General features: G+C 39.5%; 1 protein-coding gene across 2 annotated transcripts; it reads right to left on the bottom strand.

The window, feature by feature from the left end:
* LOC127988232 (uncharacterized) lies at positions 1 to 25089 on the bottom strand. Of its 2 annotated transcripts, XM_052590867.1 has the most exons (11): positions 22604 to 25089; positions 22369 to 22518; positions 21862 to 22139; positions 19769 to 21746; positions 19377 to 19691; positions 18901 to 19194; positions 17174 to 17482; positions 15375 to 16875; positions 13944 to 14255; positions 1786 to 2094; positions 1 to 1708 (listed from the first exon to the last, which is right to left on the bottom strand). In XM_052590867.1, the coding sequence occupies exons 4-8, from the start codon at positions 19866 to 19868 to the stop codon at positions 16730 to 16732; spliced, it is 1164 nt and encodes a 387-aa protein (XP_052446827.1). In that variant the 5' UTR covers positions 19869 to 21746; positions 21862 to 22139; positions 22369 to 22518; positions 22604 to 25089; the 3' UTR covers positions 1 to 1708; positions 1786 to 2094; positions 13944 to 14255; positions 15375 to 16729. The 2 variants fall into 2 exon arrangements, with proteins under 2 accessions (XP_052446827.1, XP_052446826.1); XM_052590866.1 differs by having other exon boundaries at positions 19769 to 22139; positions 23005 to 25089.
* Positions 25090 to 25443: the final 354 nt, after the last annotated feature.

Below are 25443 nucleotides of genomic sequence, written 5' to 3'. Positions count from 1 at the left end.
CCATCAAACAGCTTTTTAATAATAAGATACGTAGAAAGTGCACAGTGTCATTCACACAAACACTAAACACCATCATGGTGAGACTCCAACTGACATATGCAATAAACATTAATTTAACAACATTATATGTAACATACAACCCTCCCTAATAAACATAAAAGATAAAAAAAAAAAAAAGAAGAAACAGTTATTTCAAAGAAAAAACATCAAATTCAAACATTTTTTAAATGCAACGCAGAGAATTCTGGGAACGTCAGTTGAATTTTTCTCCCTTTAAATTTGACAGGAAATTACCGTTAACCATTTAACAGGTTTGTACTGTAGGATTTTCACAGTTTTGCTTTCTTTTTTTTTTTACAGTGTTGCCTTCCATCTGATCCCAGCATTAGGAAAGAGTGAATGAACTTTATTTTTCATGAAGATCCAGACCACGTCAGTAAGAACTATGTCCTCTGTTCACTTCATTTCATTTCGCGGATTCGTTTACAAACGAGGCACATTTCCACATGGGATTTTCATAAAGATTGAAACTGAAAGACGATGCTGCACTGACTATATACAATCCTCCATGCCTGTTCAAACAGAGCGTTCCGATGAGGGGGTCAAAACAGGAAAAAAATTTACCTATTCCTTTTAAAAAAAAATGGGTCATATGATGCCATATCAAGTTTTCCTTTCTCTTTGGAGTGTTACAAACTGTTCATAAATAGAGAAGATACCTAAAGTTGCAAAGACTAAAATTTTAAATTCAAAGAGATATTCTTTATAAAAGTTAAGACTCAACAACGCCTTCCTAAAATGCCTCTTTCTAACACCCCCCACGTCTATGTCACTGTGTGGGAAGATTTGCATAACACCACCCAAATGTTTACGCAAAGAAAGAAGGGAAAACCAGTGATGTAATTTAACGAAGTAAAATTATGAATCTAAAATAAAATTTATGCATCTGTATCTGCAGGTTAAATCCATCTGCATCATAAATACAATAAGGAATCTGGTTTTAAGTGAAATAAGTATTTATAAATATATTTGTTAAGCAATTATAACATGTGAGTTAAAAATGGTTCACTTCTTGGCAGGTATTGCATTAAAATCACCCTTTTACGCATGCATTTATAACTGCTCATCAATGATTTGTAATGTATTTGTGAGCTACTAACCATTTAATAACACCTTTATAAACCCTTTATAAAGGTAACACTAATGCAGCAATATTATCTATAAGACAAAAGAAAACATAAATTTCTATGCAAAAGTTAACTTCATCTTCAACATCTGTGTGACCATTTCCATGGCTTTTCAGTGGTTTTTTTATTTTTTTATTTTTTTTGGTTATTGGATAAGATTCGTCTTGATGCAGACCTCTTTGCTATGGAAATCATTGGGACTTAGGCCTATTCATTAAAAAAAACTGAGTCAAAACAACAATTCAGTCACAATTCATACATCACTAGCTTGCAAACAATATGTACTGTCATTTTTAAACAACTTTAAGCAAATAAGAAAAAAAGAAAAAGAACTTTGTTTACATCGAGTTTATTAATTTCCTGTTTTTCAAAGCCAGTGACTGATTGTTATGTTCTTCGCTTCTTTTCAGCTCTTCTGAATCTGATATCATAAACCAGCATGATAACAGTAGCCACGCCCACCACACCAGAGAAGACCAATCGAATCACAGCTTCAGTAAAACCGCAACAGTGAATGGAGTCTGAGGAGAGAGACATTTTATTAAGAACCTGCACTAATATGTTTGTGGTATTTCTATTCATATAATCTCTGCCATACCTGGACATGGTTGACAATGTTCAGTGATGTTGAGATGTGTCGACTGGTCACTAATGGAATTGTTTACTCTACAGCTGTAGGTGTTGTTCTCCTGATATTCCACCTCCAGAGGTAGAGATATACTGTTGCTGAGATCAGACACACTGATGCTGGACAATAAACTGTTTCCTTTGTACCAGGAGAGAGTCACAGCACCCACATTCACAGCTGAAAACAGCAGTGAACAATTCTGACCTAAAGATCCTGATGATGAGGATGAAGAAGCACATTGTGAAGAGCTTCTGATAATGACAGGTATGGGCAGGGAAGCTGGAAAATGAGAGATCACTTAATTTAAACTTTTTAAGATTCAATTTGAGTTTATTACAATGTTGAAAGGGTAAAAACACTTAACCTTATGATAATTATCAAATATATATTTATATATATATATATATATATATATATATATATATATATATATATATATATATATATATATATATATATATATTAGGGGTGTAACGGTTCACAAAATTCACGGTTCGGTTCGATACGATACACTGATGTCACGGTTCGGTTCGGTTCGGTTCGATACGTTTTAGATACAGCAAAATGTAAAAACATCTCAACTTTTCAGAATGCCGCAAGCGCACCGCGGGTCATGTGACAAGAACCAACCAATCAGCTTCATCCTTTCCCGTAACAACGTTGAGAGCTCAGCCAAGATGAAGGATCAGCTGATCATAGTTGTATATGGATTGCAATTTTGAAATAAATTTAGTAGCAGCGCTACTGCAAGCGATTTTTAGAGCTGCAAATCCATTTATCCTTCGCTGAAATTTCCGCGTCTCATGGAGAGAGCACGTCATTGTTGCTTAGCAAAGACAGATGCCTCATGAGCGCTTCTGCCCAAGCGCTTTGGAAAGGAGGAGAAAGACGCGCTTAGCGTTTTCCATGCGTTTTTAGGCACGATATGTGAACGGCCCCTAAGGCGCTCGCTCACTCAGCACGCGCTGAAGGCTCGTTGCAAAATGTCGAATGCATTTAACAGACCAGAAATATAAGATCCTAAAATAACCAACAGGTCTGGTGTTTGGGTTGGATTCCCTGTAAGCTATAGTGTCTAAATGCTGCAGGGATAGTTTGCTGCGTGCATGTTTCTCCTTTTTTTCGTCTTTTCCCAGATAGTACTGACGCATATATCCCAGATATTCCCGCTGGTGTTTTTTTTTTTGTTTTTTTTAATTCCCGCTGGTGTACCCTGTCATGTTGCAGATGCGACATACCGTTGTTTTTTTATCCACCACTCTCTTGCCATCACCATTATAGCTTAAAGGGAATCCAAAGTGCACCCAAACACCAGACCTGTTGGTTATTGGAGGATCTTCTCATTTCTAGTCTGTTAAACGCATTGGCTATTTTGCAACGAGCCTTCAGCGCGTACTGAGTGAGCGAGCGCCTGCTGAGTAGCCTAACATAAACATATAAGATGGTGTTTTTTTCTTCTTCGGGAGTGTCAGGGGCGTTGCCTGTTACGTTGTTTGGGTTATTGGGCTACCTTGTTGAACGCATATCATTATATTTCTCTCTCTCTCTTTTTTTTTTTTTTCAAATATAATTAATTACTCCAACGAACCGTTCGGTATACATAATGCGTACCGCGTACCGAACCGAAAGCGTCGTACCGAACGGTTCAATACGAATACGCGTATCGTTACACCCCTAGTATATTAGGGGTGTAACGATACGCGTATTCGTATTGAACCGTTCGGTACGACGCTTTCGGTTCGGTACGCGGTACGCATTATGTATACCGAACGGTTCGTTGGAGTAATTAATTATATTTGGAAAAAAAAAAGAGAGAGAGAGAAATATAATGATATGCGTTCAACAAGGTAGCCCAATAACCCAAACAACGTAACAGGCAACGCCCCTGACACTCCCGAAGAAGTTGTATGTTTATGTTAGGCTACTCAGCAGGCGCTCGCTCACTCAGTACGCGCTGAAGGCTCGTTGCAAAATAGCCAATGCGTTTAACAGACTAGAAATGAGAAGATCCTCCAATAACCAACAGGTCTGGTGTTTGGGTGCACTTTGGATTCCCTTTAAGCTATAATGGTGATGGCAAGAGAGTGGTGGATAGCGCTCATGAGGCGTCTGTCTTTGCTAAGCAACAATGACGTGCTCTCTCCATGAGACGCGGAAATTTCAGCGAAGGATAAATGGATTTGCAGCTCTAAAAATCGCTTGCAGTAGCTCTGCTACTAAATTTATTTCAAAATTGCAATCCATATACAACTATGATCAGCTGATCCTTCATCTTGGCTGAGCTCTCAACATTGTTACGGGAAAGGATGAAGCTGATTGGTTAGTTCTTGTCACATGACCCGCGGTGCGCTTGCGGCATTCTGAAAAGTTGAGATGTTTTTACATTTTGCTGTATCTAAAACGTATCGAACCGAACCGAACCGAACCGTGACATCAGTGTATCGTATCGAACCGAACCGTGAATTTTGTGAACCGTTACACCCCTATAGTATATATATATATATATATTCTAAGTAATTGAAGATCTATAAATAGTGTATGTGACCTGTTGTTGATTTTTTAGGAGAGGCAGAACATGAATCAATGTAAACTTTAAATTCAAGCCCTAAATTCAAGACAGTAATGTTAAATAGTACAGACAAAGACTTTACAAGTATGATAAACTGTAGTGCATACAGTCCAGAGTCTGTGTCCAGTTTGACTGTCCATCTGTAGACTGTCTCTGTATATCTCATCATGATTATATCTAATATCAGATCTTCATCTGTATCAGAATCAAACTTAGCAAGATAAAAAGGATCAAATGCTGATCTAACGCTTCAGGACACACAGATGTGGGAAGTGCGTTGGTGTGCTTGTCAAGCTCAGGAACCATGGATTTTGAGCGCCTTTGTCTAGCATCCCTCTGGCAAATATCCCCTCTCTACCCAACAAAACGGACAAACTTATTCTCTCTTGGACAGATAAGGATTTCTCACTCACTGCTGCTCCATGTTCACAAAAACCTGGCTGAATGATGTCATATCAGACAGCGCGCTTTCAGCTGTTTAGAGCGGATGGCTAGCAGAATCTACGGGGAAAACGCTTGACGGCAGGACATGCTTTTAGATCAAAGAAAGATGGTGTTCAGATGTAACTGTTTTAAAGAATATATGCTGTCCCGATCTAGAAGCGCTCTTCATTAACTGTAAACCATTCTATTGGCCGAGAGAGTTTCACTCATTCATTCTTGTGAGTGTTTATCTCACTGATCAGATCACAGAGACAGAGCAACAACACCCAGTCTCTGTTTTAATCATTCTCTGGGACTTTAATATGTCCCACAAGAGACAGTAATGTACTAGATCAGTGTTACACAGCAATAAATGATGCATATCCCTCTGTCCCATGGACAACTTTGGGGCTCTCTGATCACTGCCTGGTTCACCTTATACCAACCTACAGGCAAAATCTTAAATGTACTAAACCTGTAGTAAAGACTGTAAAGAGATGGACCAATGAAAACAGAGTGGGATTTAAAGCCTGTTTCGACTCCACTGAAGCTGCTACCACCGATGTGGACTTTTTTTGAGGATACTGTTTGTGGACTTTAGTTCGGATTTCAACACCATCATTCCAACAGCCCTCCAGATCAAACTAATCCAGCTCTCTGTCCCTAGATCTATTTGTCAGTGGATCACCAGCTTCCTGATAGATAGGCAACAGCTAGTGAGACTGGGGTAATTCATGTCAAAAAGCCGCTCTACCAACACTGGTGCCCCTCAGGGTTGCGTCCTCTCTCTACTGCTCTTCTCCCTGTACACTAACTGTTACAGAGGAGGTTCCTTTACCGCCTCCCTTTCTGCCACCAGAGGGAGCCATCGCCCCAATATTAGTTCTCTGGCAGCCTCGACTTTCTGCCTGATTTCCCGATTCTGTCTCTGCCTTGCCCCTATTGCTCAGTTTGCTGTCGTTTGACCCCGTCTGTTTGACTATCCCAAATAAAGAGCTGCAAATGGATCAAACTCTGTCTGGTTCTTCGCAACACTAGCGAATGCATCTATAAAGACTACTCTGTCAAGCTTCTGAAGTTCACAGACAAAACTACATTCATCGGTCTCATCCAGGATGGCGAAATAAGGAAAAACTAAAATTAGTTTTTAAAATCACACGCTAAAATCTGATGCTTTTCAGACTACTAATGCAATTTTTTCAATGGGTAATCGCTCTTTGGCTTCTTTCATTCATTTTTAATCGTGACTTCAGAAATAATTACTTTAATAAATGACTGAGCTTTTGGCTTTATATCCTATTGTGTAACTTCAATGCACAGGCAGAGATTCAGGAAATAAACTGAAGCTGGTTTTATCACGTTTTTCTCCTTTTTTTCAATTCCATATCTTCTCCAACTCCTGACAATTTGTTTGTGGCTTCCAGAGATGTATAGTAACGAAGTAGAACTACTTCACTACTGTACTTAAGTACTAAAAGGCGGTATCTGTACTTTACTAGAGTATTATTTTTTTCCCCTACTTCCACTTTTACTTCAGTACATATTTTCGATGAGTTTAATACTTTTACTCCGATATTTTTTTTTATGTGCTGCATCGTTACTCGTTACAATTATACAAATGTTACGAATCATTCCATTACAAACCCACATCACCACTGCCAGAACTGTAGATGGCAGGTTTGATGAAGCTGGTACATCATTGAGCGAATCAAGCGATTAAGAAGACTGCGCATGCTGACTGAACTGCTGTGAAGAGAGAGATGAACGAGCCAGATAATGACTCGTTCACGAGTCAAGAACCGGTTGCATCGGTTTCCGGATCACCAGTAGTTCTTTCTGATAGTTCGATTCAATAAACCAGTTGAAGAAAACAGTTCACCGGTTCTTTTGCGCTCGATGTAATGACGTCATTGGCGATGATTGCAAGCCTTCGGTTTACCTGCACTCATAACACTAGCACAGAATCAGTTCAGAATCAGTCACCAAAAGAATCAGTTCGGTTCAGACGCTCTGTGTGTCGGTCTGCTTCACGCTGAATCACACATGCGCAGTATCATCAGCTCCTCGGTTCTCGAATTGGACACGAATTCGTAAACGGTTCTTGACTCATGAACGAGTCAGTCTGTTGTTCGTTATCTGGCTCGGCTCAGTGTTCATCTTCAGTTCTCTTTTCACAGCAGTTCAGTCAGTGTACTGTTTGAGTACATGAATTACTCCGGGATATTGGTTTGTTTGAACTCAGAGGAAGTATCAGCCACTTTGAACAAGTTAACAGTTTAAGTCATTTGTGGATTAATGCGTATTGGAGACGCAAACCGTTTAAAACGATTCAGTTCGATTTGGTGAACTGTTTACAAAAAGATCCGGTTACATCTAATGATTCGTTCATGAACTGCTTTTTTTTTTAACTGTCTTACAACAGACACGGAAGAGAAGACAATGCTGAATAAAGTCGTAGTTTTTGCTATTTTTTATATTTAACTGACCCTCTGATGTCACATGGACTACTTTGAAGATGTTTTTCTTACCTTTCTGGACATTGACAGTATACCGTACACACAGCTTCAATGGAGGGACTGAGAGCTCTCGGACTAAATCTAAAATATCTTATACTGTGTTCCAAAAATAAACAGAGTTCTTTCATGTTTGAAACAACATGAGGGTAAGTTATTAATGACTTATTTTTGCAAATTGGGCAAACTAACCCTTTAATCTGTTTTTTGTTTAAAAAAGTTACAGTCAAAGGAATTGTGATGGTCCTTTAGGTTAATCATTTGAAATAGTCAAAACAATATGTTCAAACTTTTGACTACTTTCTTTTTAATAACTACATAACACAATACTTGTACTTTTACTTTCAGTACTTGAGTAGTAAATTTTAAAATAGACTACTTGCAATACTTAAGTACAAAAAATGTTGAATACTTTAGTACTTCTACTTAAGTGTGGTGCTTAAAGGGTTAGTTCGCCCAAAAATGAAAATTATGTCATTAATGACTCACCCTTATGCTGTTCCAAACATGTAAGGCCTCCTTTTATCTTCGGAACACAGTTTAAGATATTTTAGATTTAGTCTGAGAGCTCTCAGTCCCTCCATTGAAGCTGTGTGTACGGTATACTGTCCATGTCCAGAAAGGTAAGAAAAACATCATCAAAGTAGTCCATGTGAAATCAGAGGGTCCGTTGGAATTTTTTGAAGCATCGAAAATACATTTTGGTCCAAAAATAGAAAAAACGACGACTTTATTCAGCATTGTCTTCTCTTCCGTGTCTGTGTGAAAGAGAGTTCAAATCAAAGCAGCTGGATTTCCGGTTCGCGAACTAATCATTCAGTTCACCAAAGGCGCTCGCTCACTCAGTACGCGCTGAAGGCTCGTTGCAAAATAGCCAATGCGTTTAACAGACTAGAAATGAGAAGATCCTCCAATAACCAACAGGTCTGGTGTTTGGGTGCACTTTGGATTCCCTTTAAGCTATAATGGTGATGGCAAGAGAGTGGTGGATAGCGCTCATGAGGCGTCTGTCTTTGCTAAGCAACAATGACGTGCTCTCTCCATGAGACGCGGAAATTTCAGCGAAGGATAAATGGATTTGCAGCTCTAAAAATCGCTTGCAGTAGCTCTGCTACTAAATTTATTTCAAAATTGCAATCCATATACAACTATGATCAGCTGATCCTTCATCTTGGCTGAGCTCTCAACATTGTTACGGGAAAGGATGAAGCTGATTGGTTAGTTCTTGTCACATGACCCGCGGTGCGCTTGCGGCATTCTGAAAAGTTGAGATGTTTTTACATTTTGCTGTATCTAAAACGTATCGAACCGAACCGAACCGAACCGTGACATCAGTGTATCGTATCGAACCGAACCGTGAATTTTGTGAACCGTTACACCCCTATAGTATATATATATATATATATTCTAAGTAATTGAAGATCTATAAATAGTGTATGTGACCTGTTGTTGATTTTTTAGGAGAGGCAGAACATGAATCAATGTAAACTTTAAATTCAAGCCCTAAATTCAAGACAGTAATGTTAAATAGTACAGACAAAGACTTTACAAGTATGATAAACTGTAGTGCATACAGTCCAGAGTCTGTGTCCAGTTTGACTGTCCATCTGTAGACTGTCTCTGTATATCTCATCATGATTATATCTAATATCAGATCTTCATCTGTATCAGAATCAAACTTAGCAAGATAAAAAGGATCAAATGCTGATCTAACGCTTCAGGACACACAGATGTGGGAAGTGCGTTGGTGTGCTTGTCAAGCTCAGGAACCATGGATTTTGAGCGCCTTTGTCTAGCATCCCTCTGGCAAATATCCCCTCTCTACCCAACAAAACGGACAAACTTATTCTCTCTTGGACAGATAAGGATTTCTCACTCACTGCTGCTCCATGTTCACAAAAACCTGGCTGAATGATGTCATATCAGACAGCGCGCTTTCAGCTGTTTAGAGCGGATGGCTAGCAGAATCTACGGGGAAAACGCTTGACGGCAGGACATGCTTTTAGATCAAAGAAAGATGGTGTTCAGATGTAACTGTTTTAAAGAATATATGCTGTCCCGATCTAGAAGCGCTCTTCATTAACTGTAAACCATTCTATTGGCCGAGAGAGTTTCACTCATTCATTCTTGTGAGTGTTTATCTCACTGATCAGATCACAGAGACAGAGCAACAACACCCAGTCTCTGTTTTAATCATTCTCTGGGACTTTAATATGTCCCACAAGAGACAGTAATGTACTAGATCAGTGTTACACAGCAATAAATGATGCATATCCCTCTGTCCCATGGACAACTTTGGGGCTCTCTGATCACTGCCTGGTTCACCTTATACCAACCTACAGGCAAAATCTTAAATGTACTAAACCTGTAGTAAAGACTGTAAAGAGATGGACCAATGAAAACAGAGTGGGATTTAAAGCCTGTTTCGACTCCACTGAAGCTGCTACCACCGATGTGGACTTTTTTTGAGGATACTGTTTGTGGACTTTAGTTCGGATTTCAACACCATCATTCCAACAGCCCTCCAGATCAAACTAATCCAGCTCTCTGTCCCTAGATCTATTTGTCAGTGGATCACCAGCTTCCTGATAGATAGGCAACAGCTAGTGAGACTGGGGTAATTCATGTCAAAAAGCCGCTCTACCAACACTGGTGCCCCTCAGGGTTGCGTCCTCTCTCTACTGCTCTTCTCCCTGTACACTAACTGTTACAGAGGAGGTTCCTTTACCGCCTCCCTTTCTGCCACCAGAGGGAGCCATCGCCCCAATATTAGTTCTCTGGCAGCCTCGACTTTCTGCCTGATTTCCCGATTCTGTCTCTGCCTTGCCCCTATTGCTCAGTTTGCTGTCGTTTGACCCCGTCTGTTTGACTATCCCAAATAAAGAGCTGCAAATGGATCAAACTCTGTCTGGTTCTTCGCAACACTAGCGAATGCATCTATAAAGACTACTCTGTCAAGCTTCTGAAGTTCACAGACAAAACTACATTCATCGGTCTCATCCAGGATGGCGAAATAAGGAAAAACTAAAATTAGTTTTTAAAATCACACGCTAAAATCTGATGCTTTTCAGACTACTAATGCAATTTTTTCAATGGGTAATCGCTCTTTGGCTTCTTTCATTCATTTTTAATCGTGACTTCAGAAATAATTACTTTAATAAATGACTGAGCTTTTGGCTTTATATCCTATTGTGTAACTTCAATGCACAGGCAGAGATTCAGGAAATAAACTGAAGCTGGTTTTATCACGTTTTTCTCCTTTTTTTCAATTCCATATCTTCTCCAACTCCTGACAATTTGTTTGTGGCTTCCAGAGATGTATAGTAACGAAGTAGAACTACTTCACTACTGTACTTAAGTACTAAAAGGCGGTATCTGTACTTTACTAGAGTATTATTTTTTTCCCCTACTTCCACTTTTACTTCAGTACATATTTTCGATGAGTTTAATACTTTTACTCCGATATTTTTTTTTATGTGCTGCATCGTTACTCGTTACAATTATACAAATGTTACGAATCATTCCATTACAAACCCACATCACCACTGCCAGAACTGTAGATGGCAGGTTTGATGAAGCTGGTACATCATTGAGCGAATCAAGCGATTAAGAAGACTGCGCATGCTGACTGAACTGCTGTGAAGAGAGAGATGAACGAGCCAGATAATGACTCGTTCACGAGTCAAGAACCGGTTGCATCGGTTTCCGGATCACCAGTAGTTCTTTCTGATAGTTCGATTCAATAAACCAGTTGAAGAAAACAGTTCACCGGTTCTTTTGCGCTCGATGTAATGACGTCATTGGCGATGATTGCAAGCCTTCGGTTTACCTGCACTCATAACACTAGCACAGAATCAGTTCAGAATCAGTCACCAAAAGAATCAGTTCGGTTCAGACGCTCTGTGTGTCGGTCTGCTTCACGCTGAATCACACATGCGCAGTATCATCAGCTCCTCGGTTCTCGAATTGGACACGAATTCGTAAACGGTTCTTGACTCATGAACGAGTCAGTCTGTTGTTCGTTATCTGGCTCGGCTCAGTGTTCATCTTCAGTTCTCTTTTCACAGCAGTTCAGTCAGTGTACTGTTTGAGTACATGAATTACTCCGGGATATTGGTTTGTTTGAACTCAGAGGAAGTATCAGCCACTTTGAACAAGTTAACAGTTTAAGTCATTTGTGGATTAATGCGTATTGGAGACGCAAACCGTTTAAAACGATTCAGTTCGATTTGGTGAACTGTTTACAAAAAGATCCGGTTACATCTAATGATTCGTTCATGAACTGCTTTTTTTTTTAACTGTCTTACAACAGACACGGAAGAGAAGACAATGCTGAATAAAGTCGTAGTTTTTGCTATTTTTTATATTTAACTGACCCTCTGATGTCACATGGACTACTTTGAAGATGTTTTTCTTACCTTTCTGGACATTGACAGTATACCGTACACACAGCTTCAATGGAGGGACTGAGAGCTCTCGGACTAAATCTAAAATATCTTATACTGTGTTCCAAAAATAAACAGAGTTCTTTCATGTTTGAAACAACATGAGGGTAAGTTATTAATGACTTATTTTTGCAAATTGGGCAAACTAACCCTTTAATCTGTTTTTTGTTTAAAAAAGTTACAGTCAAAGGAATTGTGATGGTCCTTTAGGTTAATCATTTGAAATAGTCAAAACAATATGTTCAAACTTTTGACTACTTTCTTTTTAATAACTACATAACACAATACTTGTACTTTTACTTTCAGTACTTGAGTAGTAAATTTTAAAATAGACTACTTGCAATACTTAAGTACAAAAAATGTTGAATACTTTAGTACTTCTACTTAAGTGTGGTGCTTAAAGGGTTAGTTCGCCCAAAAATGAAAATTATGTCATTAATGACTCACCCTTATGCTGTTCCAAACATGTAAGGCCTCCTTTTATCTTCGGAACACAGTTTAAGATATTTTAGATTTAGTCTGAGAGCTCTCAGTCCCTCCATTGAAGCTGTGTGTACGGTATACTGTCCATGTCCAGAAAGGTAAGAAAAACATCATCAAAGTAGTCCATGTGAAATCAGAGGGTCCGTTGGAATTTTTTGAAGCATCGAAAATACATTTTGGTCCAAAAATAGAAAAAACGACGACTTTATTCAGCATTGTCTTCTCTTCCGTGTCTGTGTGAAAGAGAGTTCAAATCAAAGCAGCTGGATTTCCGGTTCGCGAACTAATCATTCAGTTCACCAAATCGAACTGAATCCACAAATGACTTAAGCTGTTAACTTTTTTAATGTGGCTGACACTCCCTCTGAGTTCAAACAAACCAACTTCCCGCAGTAATTCATGTACTCAAACAGTACATTGACTGAACTGCTGTGATGATGAACACCGAGACGAGCCAGATAACGAACAATAGACTGACTCGTTCACGAGTGAAGAACCGTTTCTGTCAGACGTGTCCGATTCTTGAACCGAGGAGCTGATGATACTGCGCATGTGTGATTCAGCGTGAAGCAGACCGATACACAGAGCGTCTGAACTGAACTGATTCTGTGCTAGTGTTATGGGTGCGGGTAAACCGAAGGCTTGAATCAAGGACAATCATCGCCAATGACGCCATTACGTCGAGCGCAAAAGAACTGGTGAACCGTTTTCTTCAACCGGTTTATTGAATCGAACTGTCCGAAAGAACTACTGGTGATCTGAACACCGATGCAACCGGTTCTTCACTCGTGAACGAGTCAGTCTATTGTTCGTTATCTGGCTCGGCTCGGTGTTCATCTTCACAGCAGTTCAGTCAGTGTACTGTTTGAGTACATGAATTACTCCGGCATATTGGTTTGTTTGAAGTTAGAGGGAGTGTCAGCCACATTAAAAAAGTTAACAGCTTAAGTCATTTGTGGATTAATGTGTATTAGAGATGCAAACCGTTTAAAACGATTCAGTTCGATTTGGTGAACTGAATGATTCGTTCGCGAACTGGAAATCCAGCTGCTTTGATTTGAACTTTCTCTCACACAGACACGGAAGAGAAGACAATGCTGAATAAAGTCGTCGTTTTTGCTATTTTTGGACCAAAATGTATTTTCGATGCTTCAAAAAATTCCAACGGACCCTCTGATGTCACATGGACTACTTTGATGATGTTTTTCTCACCTTTCTGGACATGGACAGTATACCGTACACACAGCTTCAATGGAGGGACTGAGAGCTCTCAGACTAAATCTAAAATATCTTAAACTGTGTTCCGAAGATAAAAGGAGGCCTTACATGTTTGGAACAGCATAAGGGTGAGTTATTAATGACATAATTTTCATTTTTGGGCGAACTAACCCTTTAAAGAGCACTTAAATTTCTACTCAAGTCACTTTTTTGATACAGCACTTGTACTTTTACTCAAGTATGGGTCTCTAGTACTTTATACATCTCCGGTGGCTTCATTTGCAAACTCCGTACCTCCATATCTTGCTTTTTTTTCCATTTTCTTTAGGTTCTGTCCGAAAATATAAGCTTTAGCCATGCTGTTGCATTGAATAGGAATGCACTCTCTTATCATTTCAATTTAAACATTGAATCAAAATTTTGATTCAGACCTATTAACTTATTTATTTTTAAAACATGACTTTTTAAATTACTCACCATAGACAGTGACATTGAATAACACTGTTTTCTGCAAGAAAGGGTTATAATATGTGATGTCTCCTTGATAAAGTCCAGAATCTGTTGTTCTGATGTTCCTGATGGTCAGAGATCCAGTCTGACGGTCCATTTGTAGTCTGCCTCCAAATTTTTGATCGAAATGATACATGACTTCAGCATACCATTCCGCTATAAAAGTACATTCAGGTCCAAACCCCCACAATATATGATACATATTTCTGTCTATATCATGAACATCAGTGTTTAGAGTGACTGAGTCTCCCTCCACCGTGTACACTCTCTTCACTCCATCTGTATTAGAAACAGAACAAGGTACTGTAACAAAAATAAATACCATTTAATGTAAATCCTGTTAGTACCAAAGATTAAGAACTTACCAACCAAATGACACAAACAGAGGAAAATTAATGTACGAAACATTTTTTTCAGATGTAGGCTATGAGATAGAAACAATCTACAAATCTGAGAAGTTGAGCTAATGCAACACAAATGTCACATTAATCACAAAGTCTTTTTAAAGTCTTGACTGTGTGCATAACAAAATGTTGAGTAATAAAGGAAACGCAGTCTGTAAAAGGCCTAGTCTTCACGCCCACATCACAACTAGTCCTTGAGTAATTGTAAAATGTTGACATCGCTGGACCTTGTGGTTAGTTTTCTGGCATCTTATTTCACAGTTAGCTACTGTATCTACTACATGCCTGACTCTTTTTGCAGATGGAAAAAATATATTTTAGTGTTTGTCATTTAAAATGCTTTTTGTACAGCGTGTTGTATGCCTAATTAAATGATGCATAGTTAACGATTGTGATAGGTTTTGAAAGACTACACTGGCTGTCTTTATACGTTAGTGTAAAGGGCAGATATTGGAGATATATAAATGAATGCTACTGCTAGTTTTACTTGCATAGGCCTATGTGCTTGTGTGGAGGTTTCCTATTCCCGCTTTCTCCACTAAGATGCTGATGATTTGTTTGTGGTTCAGGGTGTAACCTTCACACCTATCAGCACAGTCTGTTTCTTGTGACATTTATAACGTAATTTGTTGTGCTTTTTAAAAAAAAGTGATACCAGACACATCAATCTCTACTGAAAGCCAGTCAAAATTAGTTGTGTATTCTCATGAAAGTAACATTATTTTCTCTCTCTTTTCACTCTTAAAGGGGCAGTTCACCCAAAAATGAAAATTCTGCCATTAATTATTTACCCTCATTTCGTTTCAAACCATAAGACCTTCGTTCCCAAATTAAATTATTTTTGATGAACCTCCATAGACAGCAATGCGACTAAATATTATTAGACCGAAAAAGGAAACAACGGCATCGATAAAATAGTCAATGTGACATCAGTGGTACAACTGTTATTTTTACAAAGCTACGAGAAAACTTTTTGTTTGCTAAGAAATGTTACCTTTTTGGGTACAACAGCTTGACACCGTAGCAGATATGTCCTTTTAAGGGTCTTGTTCCAGTAGTCTCAGTCTCAGACGTCAGGCCCACCAACCGTTGGCTAACCGTCTGATGCATATGGGACACAAAAAGTTGAAACACATCAGGAGTGTCGAAGTCGTCATCAGATTGGAAGATTACTACAGGACTTCCGGGAGAAGTCTATGTCGCGTTCTTTAACGTTCTGTTCGGATACAAAGATGCCGTGAAGCCAAACCCCCTGACGAAAGAAGAAAGCCATCATGTGTACAACTGTGACGAAGAGCGCTTATCAGGGTCAACTAAACTCTGGATATTCAAAAGTATGTGAAATATTTAACGTTTGCAGCATAGAATCTTTAAAATACATCGGAGAGTTGTTATTGTGGCGACATTTCCATGCGTGTGTGACGCTGAAACTAAACGAACTGTGACTGGTTGTTTGATATATCGGTCAAACGCCCTTATGGACGGGCCTTGGCTAATGAAAGCTGCCACGGATTCCAGACCTTCAGCTGTCAGTTTGATTGTCTAGCTACTGCAAAACTATTGTTCCAGTGACAAGCTGTTGTACCCCAAAAGGTGCAATTTTGGCCCCTTGTTATAGCCTGTGTATAGCCTATACATCCACAGCAATGTGTGAACCAGACAATCCTATTATTTGTACGGCCATCACATTACAAAATGGTCTGAATCCTTTGCCCGCTGCCTTGACCTTTCTCTTGCACTGCACCTTCACTTCCATTTTCCTTTCCTATATACAGTATATCACATATCAAAAAAAAATAAAAATAAAACAGGCAGTGGGCCAAGTCAGCTCGACTATTTATGTTGGTCTTTCACCATCATTTCCTCTTTAGCATTAATAGATGTGTTCAGAGTCATGATCTTCAAGTTTAGACTGAACGTTGACTGCATTTTAATCAAAAGATATGTGCAGCAAGGATCATGAGTAATAAACTCTCACCTGTAACTTTCATAAAATAAAAGGTATATTTCACACAAATCAGAAAAGTCAATTTAATCATTGTCCAGCTGCCATGATTGATTGATTGAGTTCAAGATGAATTATTACCATTTAAATTAGGCTAAATATAGATTGTGTTGTTGCTGTTTATTTTATTTATTTTTAATTAGTGTTCTAGTATTATAGAGAACAGAAACTTGCAGTCCGTCTTCAAGAATTTTTTCATATTTCCCAATTTTAAATGGGGAAAAAAATACAAAGAAAAAGAAAGCAGAACTACCATTACATTTGTTTGGTGGTTGAAATAATAGTTTCACACAAAAAAGTTCTCTGTTTCTTAAGATTTTCAAAATAACATTTAATCTCCAATCTCATGGTTTCTCTTTGCTTAGCTGCTCCGCTCTTCTGGATCTGATGTCATACACCACGATTGCAACAGTAGCCACGCCCACCACAGCAGAGATGACCAATCGAATCACAGCTTCGGTGAAACCACAACAGTTAACAGTGAACACATCTGAAGACAACAACAACAACAAAAAAGGGAGAACCTAATTGATCAGAAAATCACCGACCACATAAAAACAGAATGACTCAACACTGATTTGTTTTGTTTTGTTCTATTAATAATTCAAAATATAATGACAGGAATGGACAGATGAGCTAGAAAACAGGAGAGAATAAGTGTAAAATAAATATTCTGAGATAAATGTTTATGCATGTTGTCCTTAAATATTCTTTGAACATATTATATAAGAGATTTCAGTATTGTGAAAACATTGTGAAGAAAGGGCACATTAAAGTAATCTACTCACCATAGACTGTAACATTGAATGATTCTACTGAGAATCGACTCCTCATTTGATAAAGTCCAGAGTCTGTTGTTCTGATGTTCCTGATGGTCAGAGATCCAGTTTGATTGTCCATCTGTAGTCTGTCTCTGAATATCTCTTCATGATAATATCTAATTTCACCTGTCTTCACATCATGTTCAACGATTCTAACATTGTGAGAATCTTCAGGTCTAAACCAACTCCACTGAATATAATTCTTTAAATATATATCTATATTAATGTGTAGAGTAACAGAATCTCCCTCCATCACTGACAGTATCTTCACTGCATCTAAATAAGAACCAAACACACCAAAATAGCAAGATTTTAGGGAAAGTTCATCCAGAAATTACAATGCTTTCATTGTTAAGCAGTTCAGCTTCATGTCGTTTCAAACCTGTCTGCTAAGGAACACAAAACTAAACATTTGGAAAATTCTGTTTTTATCTATAGGTTGAAATTCGGTTGGGTCCAAAACAGCCCAAACTTCTTTCGAGTTCCACAGAAGAAAATAAGTCATTCAGGTTGGGAGGAAAGGAACAGTTAATGTAAATCATCTGACTGTAATGAACACGAAGGCAGAATCTTTTTGAACTTACCAACCAGATGCCAGAAACATAAAAAAATAAATGCGAAAAACATTTTTTTAACCAACCGCATGAGATTAATGAGGAAGTCGAATGAAGGAACTCTTGTCTGGTCATCAGGTTTTTGTGGCAAAAGCTCTATTACGTCTTTCTAGATGGACTACATTTTACCTTCCAAGCTAATACAAACAGAAAAAAAAAAAAATCGGTCAGTTTTTACTATGTGCACAACACGATTAATGAGAGAGTGAATACACAATCGAGAAAAAGAAAGAAAGAAAAGAAACGCCTTCCATATTAGACTAATTAGAATCTTTAAAATTCAACGTTGTAACAATCTCTATTTGATAGTTGATTGTAGGCTATCTGTTATTTAAGAAGGAACCAGTAGATGAAACTGTACTAGAGAACAAGAAACATATTTTTATATTCACTAAACACAAATTCTTTACTTAGAGTTAAATTTGAGCAACAATGTTTTTACAGTCGTTTGACTATTGGATAAGGATCATTATAATTCAGATCAATTAAGGAATCATTAAGAGTGCTTTGTGAACCATTCGATTGATTCATTAAAAAGAACCGACTCAAAAGAACAATTCACTCACCAATTGAACACCACTATGACTTGCAACAAGTAAGTTTTACTCGGGGGTGGGTCTACGTGGTGGCCAGGGATGCCCCCAGGTGCCCGTCCTGCGATAGGCTTGTTTTTAGTACATATCTAACTGCATCTGGCCGTGGTGGATTATGGCATGTGTAGCTGCCAAAGCCTGCTTTTTTTCCTCCTCTTTATACTTAATTGTAGTCTGTTTATGGAGCAATATATGACAAATATCGATCGAGCATAATATTCTGTGATGATCCATGTCATGCGCGAGGATGTCCTTATCCTGCATCTGATGTCATACACCATGTTTCAACAGTACCCAAGCCCACAATGGCAGAAATGACAAATTGAATCACAGCTTCAGTAAAACCACAACAATAAACATAGTCTGAGGACAAAAAATAGAACCAGCACCAAAAGTATGATGAACATACAAACATACATTTCAACTGAAAAAACAAACAAACATTTGTTGTATGCTTGTGGTTATATTAATATCCCCACTGACGTACCTGGACATGTGTGACAGAGTTGAGTGATGTTGAGATGTGTGGTCTGGTTGCTGATGGGATTGTTGAGCACACAGCTGTAGGTGTTGTTATCCTGATAATCCACCTCCAGATTTAGAGATATATTGTTGTTGAGATCAGACACACTGATGCTGGACAATAAACTGTTTCCTTTGTACCAGGAGAGAGTCACAGCACTCACATTCAACACTGAACACAGCAGTGAACAATTAGACACTGATGATGATGATGAAGAACATGTAGAGTATCTGCTGATGACAGGGATGGGAAGACGAGCTAGAAAACACGAGGGAGTAAGGTGAAATAAATTACTATATACTATAGAAATACTGAGGGAAAAATAAATTAATTTAAAGTCCTATTAATAGTATCTGTGGCCAGCTAATATCCAGTTTGAACGTGAAATATATAAGAGATTAATCATTTATTGCCAGAGTACATCAAATTAATCTACTCACCATAGACTGTAACATTGAATGATTCTCTTTTGATTGGAGTCCTAATTTGATAAAGTCCAGAGTCTGTTGTTCTGATGTTCCTGATGGTCAGAGATCCAGTTTGATTGTTGATCTGTAGTCTGTCTCTGAATATCTCGTCATGATAATATCTAATATAAGATGTCTCCTCATTATACTGAATAACTGAAGCTATCCGATTAAGTTCAGGTCCAAACCTCCAGTCTATAAAAGTCTTATAAGGATAATATGGTCTCCTGATATCAGTGTGTAGAGTGATAGAATCTCCCTCTGTCACTGTCACGATCTTCACTCCATCTGTATGAAACACACCAAGACAATGAGATGAAATAACAATGAACTAAACCTGAAACCATAAAACACATTTAACTTACCAACAAGATGCCACAAACAGAAGAATATGAATCTGTGAAACATTTTTCCACAGTGGGAGATAAAAACACCAATCGGAAAAGCCACAACAGAAAGTGTCATTAATGTACAAAAAAAAAAAATCTACTGATGCTTTTAGTATCTTAAAACTGTAAATACTGAGTCTAATGGATGAACTTTTTGGACCGTGAGATCATCTCCTCCAGTCTTTGTGTGGCTATAAATGGCTTAATGTCATTTCCTCTGACAAGTCACATGTTAGAGTCTATGACAGGGTTTGCCATTTGACATTTTACTGGATAACTGCTGAGTCAATAACCCCACCCCTTTTTCAAATGCATGATGTACAGTATGAATACAGTACATTAACAGTTTTAAGTGTTCAGATAGAAAACCTATATTTGATTATCAATTATTATTGACTACTTTCCATCACTGCATTTAGCTGTTTGTCATTTAACATTTCTATCATAAAAAAGATGACTAATATTAAAGGGATAGTTTACCCCAAAAAATGAAAATTTTGTCATTAATTACTCATCTTCATGTCGTTCCAAACCCAAGAGACCTTAGTTCATCGTGGAGAATGAAATAACTTATTTTTGATGAAATCCGAGAGCTCTCTATAGACAGCAAGGGTACCACAATCAATGTACAGAAACGTAGAAAGGACATAGTTAAATTAGGCCAAGTCAATTTGACATCACTGGTTCAACTGTAATTTTATGAAACTATGAGAACACATTTTTATTTAACAATTTTTCTCTCTCCTGGGACAGTCTGCCGCCATTATTGTGAGTCACAAATGATTCAGAGCTACGCACATCTGTAGATTAGCACATATTTTTCTCACACTTTAATTGTCAGTGCGAGACTAGGACTCAGTTGCAGGTGATCAAAAGGTCAGTTTATTAGATAGGCTTTAATTTCAAAGGGCAGAAAAAAAAAAAAAAAAAAAAACTATCCAGGAATAGGCAGTCAGGAGCAGATCCAAAGGAGCCTCCTAGACGAATTCCACTTGGAAAATCCACTGATGCAATGCCCAGATAAACTGACAGGGAGGTGGAGGCGCTGTTGAGGCAGGGAACTGGTGTTGCACTGCGGTGCGGCGAAGAAGAGGAGTGACAGCGATCGGTGATCACGAGCACAGGAGGGCTGAAGAGTAATGCTGCCTGAAAGCAGGAGGAAGAGGGAAAAACAAAACTAAAGGATGAAAAACAAAACGGGCACGATCTCTGTGCAGGCTAAACGAGAGATGTGGACAGAGCTGAGACATGAACGAGAACAACATGATGATCTGCCCATTGGTCTGAGGGTGAAAACCTGACGACAGACTCGTAGAGGCCCCGAATCTGTCAATAGAACTCCTTCCAGAACCGGGAGACAAACTGTGGCCCCCTATCAGAAACCACGTCCACCGGAAGGCCATGAATCCGGAAGATGTAGTCAACCACCACTTGAGCTGTCTCCTTAGCTGAAGGCAGTTTGGGAAGGGGGATGAAATGGGCTGCCTTAGAGAAGCGATCAACCACCATCAATACTACGGTGTTACCCCTCGATGGTGGAAGACCAGTGACAAAGTCAAGGGCTATGTGTGACCAGGGGCGGGAGGGGATGGGTAAGGGGTGTAGCAGACCAACAGGAGGCTGATTAGAACTCTTGTTCTGGGCGCAAATTGGGCAGGCAAACACAAACTGCCTGATGTCCTGTGCCATGGATGGCCACCAAAATCGCTGGCGGATGGCAGCCAGAGATCTCCGAACCCCAGGATGACAGACTAACTTGGATGAATGCCCCCACTGGAGGACTTCAAGGCGCAGCACAGCTGGCACGAAAAGTCTACCCTCTGGGCACCCCCTTGGCACCTCTCTCTCTCGTATGGCCTCCAGCACTCTTCTCTCCACATCCCAGGAGAGGGACCCCACCACAATTTCTCTAGGGATAATGGTTTCAATTGATGCACAGGTTCTCTTAGTATCCCTGTAAAGATGGGAGAGGGCATCGGGTTTTACATTTTTGGAGCCTGGGCGATACGAGAGAGAGAGAAGTTGAACAGGCCAAAGAAGAGTGCCCATCGGGCCTGGCGTGAACTCACCCTCTTGGCCGAACGGACGTATTCCAAATTCTTATGGTCCGTCCAAACCAAGAAGGGCTGTGCTGACCCCTCCAACCAGTGACGCCACTCATCCAAGGCCAGTCTGACCGCCAACAGCTCCCGGTTCCCTACGTCATAATTCCGTTCTGCTGGGCTCAGGCGGTGAGAGTAGTAGGCACAGGGATGTACCTTCCCATCTCTGGGGGACCTCTAAGAATGGACCGCATCTACTCCAATCTCAGAAGCATCTACCTCCACAATAAACTGACGTTCAGGGTCTGGAAACGAAAGAACAGGAGCAGAAATGTATCAGGACTTTTGGTCACTAAAGGCCTCCTGAGCCTTCAAATTCCACCTAAACGGTACCTTAGTGGAAGTAAGAGCTGTCAAGGGTGCAGCAACCTAACTAAAGTTTCTGATAAAGCGCCTGTAGAAGTTGGCAAATAACAGAAACCACTGCAGTGCCTTGCGTGAGTCTGGAGGTGGCCACTCGGCTACGGCCCTTACCTTAGCGGGATTTGCTTTGATTCCCTCCGCTGAAATTATATAGCCCAGGAAGGGAACTGACTTGGAGTGGAAAACACACTTCTCTGATTTAATATATAGCTGGTTCTTCAGCAGCCTTTGTAGCACCTGGCGCACGTGTTGGATGTGTACCTGAAGTGAAGGAGAAAAAAATTAGAATGTCATCAAGGTACACAAAGACAAATTTGTTAACCATGTCTCGCAACACGTTATTAACCAGGGCCTGGAAGACAGCTGGGGCATTTGTCAGGCCAAAGGGTAGCAACCGGTACTCATAATGTCCCGAAGGAGTGATGAATGCTGTCTTCCACTCATCCCCCTCTCGAATCCGAACCAGGTGATAAGCATTACGGAGGTCCAACTTACTGAAGACCTTGGCTCCCTGCAAAAGTTCAATGGCAGATGACATTAAAGGCAGGGGATACCTACTCTTAATGGTAATGTCACTCAAACCTTGGTAATCAATACAAGGGCGCAAGGAGCCATCCTTCTTCTTAACAAAGAAAAATCATGCGCCAGCAGGAGACGAGGAGGGACGGATGAGACCGGCATCAAGGGACTCACAAATATATTTGTCCATAGCCTCTCTTTCTGGACCAGACAGGGAATATAACTGACCCCTGGGCGGAGAAGTGTCTGGGAGGAGGTTGATGGCACAATCATAAGGCCAGTGAGGAGGCAGGGACACAGCCCGGGACTTGCTGAAGACCTGCCACAGATTGCAGTACTCCTCGGGCACCCCGGACAGATCAGCATCATCCACCTGCACAACAGGAAACACAGCACCAGGAAAAGAGGCAGATCCCAAACAAGACTCAAGACAAGACTGCTTCCAAGACAAAACTGAGTTTCTGGCCCAATCCACATGAGGGCCGTGCTGCACCAACCACGGTGTTGTCTATGATGTCTACAAAGCTATGATTCTGACAATTCAAAACTAGTAAATAATTGTAAAACTATATTTACAATGTAGATCTAAAGTAAATCTACCAGATGCCATAAACAGGAAAAAAATGGGCAGCTTTCTTCAGGGAATTATAGATGGATGGATGATACTGTCTCCATTTCATAGAAAAATTGAAGTTAAAGTTCACATTATCTAAAAACAGTCATGCACCTATGAACTACAAAAGATAAGGTCATGCTGTTAAGGATAGGACTTTCATTTGACACATTTATTTTTGCTGATCATATCTGTGCAATCATTATTTTTTATCAGATTTCTCATTTCAATGTTGGCCTTGACATTTTTATTTTTCATTATCATACTGATGCAGATTCTAAACATATAGTTAAATTTGTTAGTATTTGAGTTAATTTGTTAGCATCTCCACGAAACCCTTCAACAATCTACTGGGGTTCAAACAAACAACCTTCAGTTCCTGATCAATTCAAACTGATTCCATTCAACCCCATAATAAACACCAAGCAGATTAGACAAAGAATCACCCTTTATTTTAAGGTCCAATTGTCGCTATTAACTAACCATTAAAGGGTAACTAAACCCCTGGTCAGAGCCTGACTCCATCCACTGACAATATTTGCTGAAAAGTGGGCAGATCACAGCGGAGATAGAGGGGACGAACCTAGGGCGGGGCTGAGCGAGTGCGGCATGAACATGAGACCCACAGTGACGGATTGACAGCTGCTGTCAGAGACGCTAAAATGGAGAGTGACTGTAATGACGCAAGTAGCTTTGCAACAGAGCGATCATTTGAAGTAGAGGACTTTTCTCCCTTACCTTCACCTGAAGTGGAGGATGTGGAGGTGTCTGTTCATATCAATTCGAGCCGCTGGCTCAAACTGCGGCCTTAACTCCCGCATCGCATCGCTTTTCAGCGTGAGCCGTGTGGAGAAGCCCATTTCCACCTCCATTGCGTTGGAGAAGCAATCCCGTGTAAAATGCAGTTTGCACACTCCAGCTCTAGGCGGGAACTCACGGTCTACCAGGCCAAGTGCATGCAACCACTGGCGCCTAATTTTAAAGTGTGCTGGAAAACACTGCTGGACTGCATAGCTGTCACAACCAGCAACACACCTACGTACCATCCTGACCACTGTTCTAAATACAGATAAATCTACGCTAACTTGAAGATCTAAATAACTATATAATTAATATGCTAAATAGATGCTATAATAGTCTATCCTGATCATTTTCAGTACTTGCAATTCCAACTCCTGACTCACTACAGTGATTTTGACGGAACAAGATGGTTTTATACTGCCAAGGGCGTGGTAGCTAGTAAGATTAGGCATATGGGCATGCAGAATATGTGCTTTATAAGTACTAATAAACTGCCAATATGTCAATTATTGGCTTGTTCATAAGCAACTTGTTAATAATTAATTGGTCCCTATACTAAAGTGTTAAACATCACTTAAGAAACTTAGACTCAATTTACTCAGTTGTCCTTGAAAACCCATAATATGCTTTATATTATTTAAATGAAAAGATAAAGTACGTACATATTGCAAGGGTTCACACTCTTTCTGACCAGTGGATTTCCATGACCTTTTTTTATGAGAATTGACTCTAAAGAACAATTTGTCCATGGCTCTTCATTCAGGGACCGATTGAGATATTCTCCTCTTCTTTTAAGCTTTTCAGGATCTGATGTCATAAATCACTATGGCAACAATAGCCACACCCACCACAGCAGCAATGACCAATCGAATCACAGCTTCATTGAAACCGCAACAGTGAACAGAATCTAAGGACAGAAAGGACAGGTTTTATTCAGTACCTGCATCAAAATTATGACTAATAATTGTCTTAAATAAGTGTTAATGTTACCACTGATGTACCTTGACAGAGTTGAGTGATGTCCAGATGTTCAGTCAGGTTAGTGAATGAATTGTTGAACACACAGCTGTAGGTGTTGTTCTCCTGATATTCCATATTTAGATTTAGAGATATACTGTATCTCTCCAGATTTAGAGATATACTGTTGTTGAGATCAGACACACTGATGCTGGACAATAAACTGTTTCATTTGTACCAGGAGAGAGTCACAGCACTCACATTCAACACTGAACACAGCAGTGAACAATTAGACA

The sequence above is a fragment of the Carassius gibelio genome, chromosome B22, assembly GCF_023724105.1.
Source record: "Carassius gibelio isolate Cgi1373 ecotype wild population from Czech Republic chromosome B22, carGib1.2-hapl.c, whole genome shotgun sequence".
NCBI classification, from domain to species: Eukaryota; Metazoa; Chordata; class Actinopteri; order Cypriniformes; family Cyprinidae; genus Carassius; species Carassius gibelio.
Note: the sequence above shows the minus strand (reverse complement) of the source record. Positions and strands in the feature narration are given on the sequence as shown.

Excerpts from the sequence above, each read along its gene's own strand:
- LOC127988232 (XM_052590867.1), bottom strand. The coding sequence starts at position 19,868 with ATGACACTTTCTGTTGTGGCTTTTCCGATTGGTGTTTTTATCTCCCAC. Across the intron at positions 19,195-19,376 it reads ATTCAATGTTACAGTCTATG|CTCGTCTTCCCATCCCTGTC; the intron begins GTGAGTAGATTA and ends CGTGTTTTCTAG. Across the intron at positions 17,483-18,900 it reads ACTCTGTCACACATGTCCAG|ATGCAGTGAAGATACTGTCA; the intron begins GTACGTCAGTGG and ends GTTCTTATTTAG.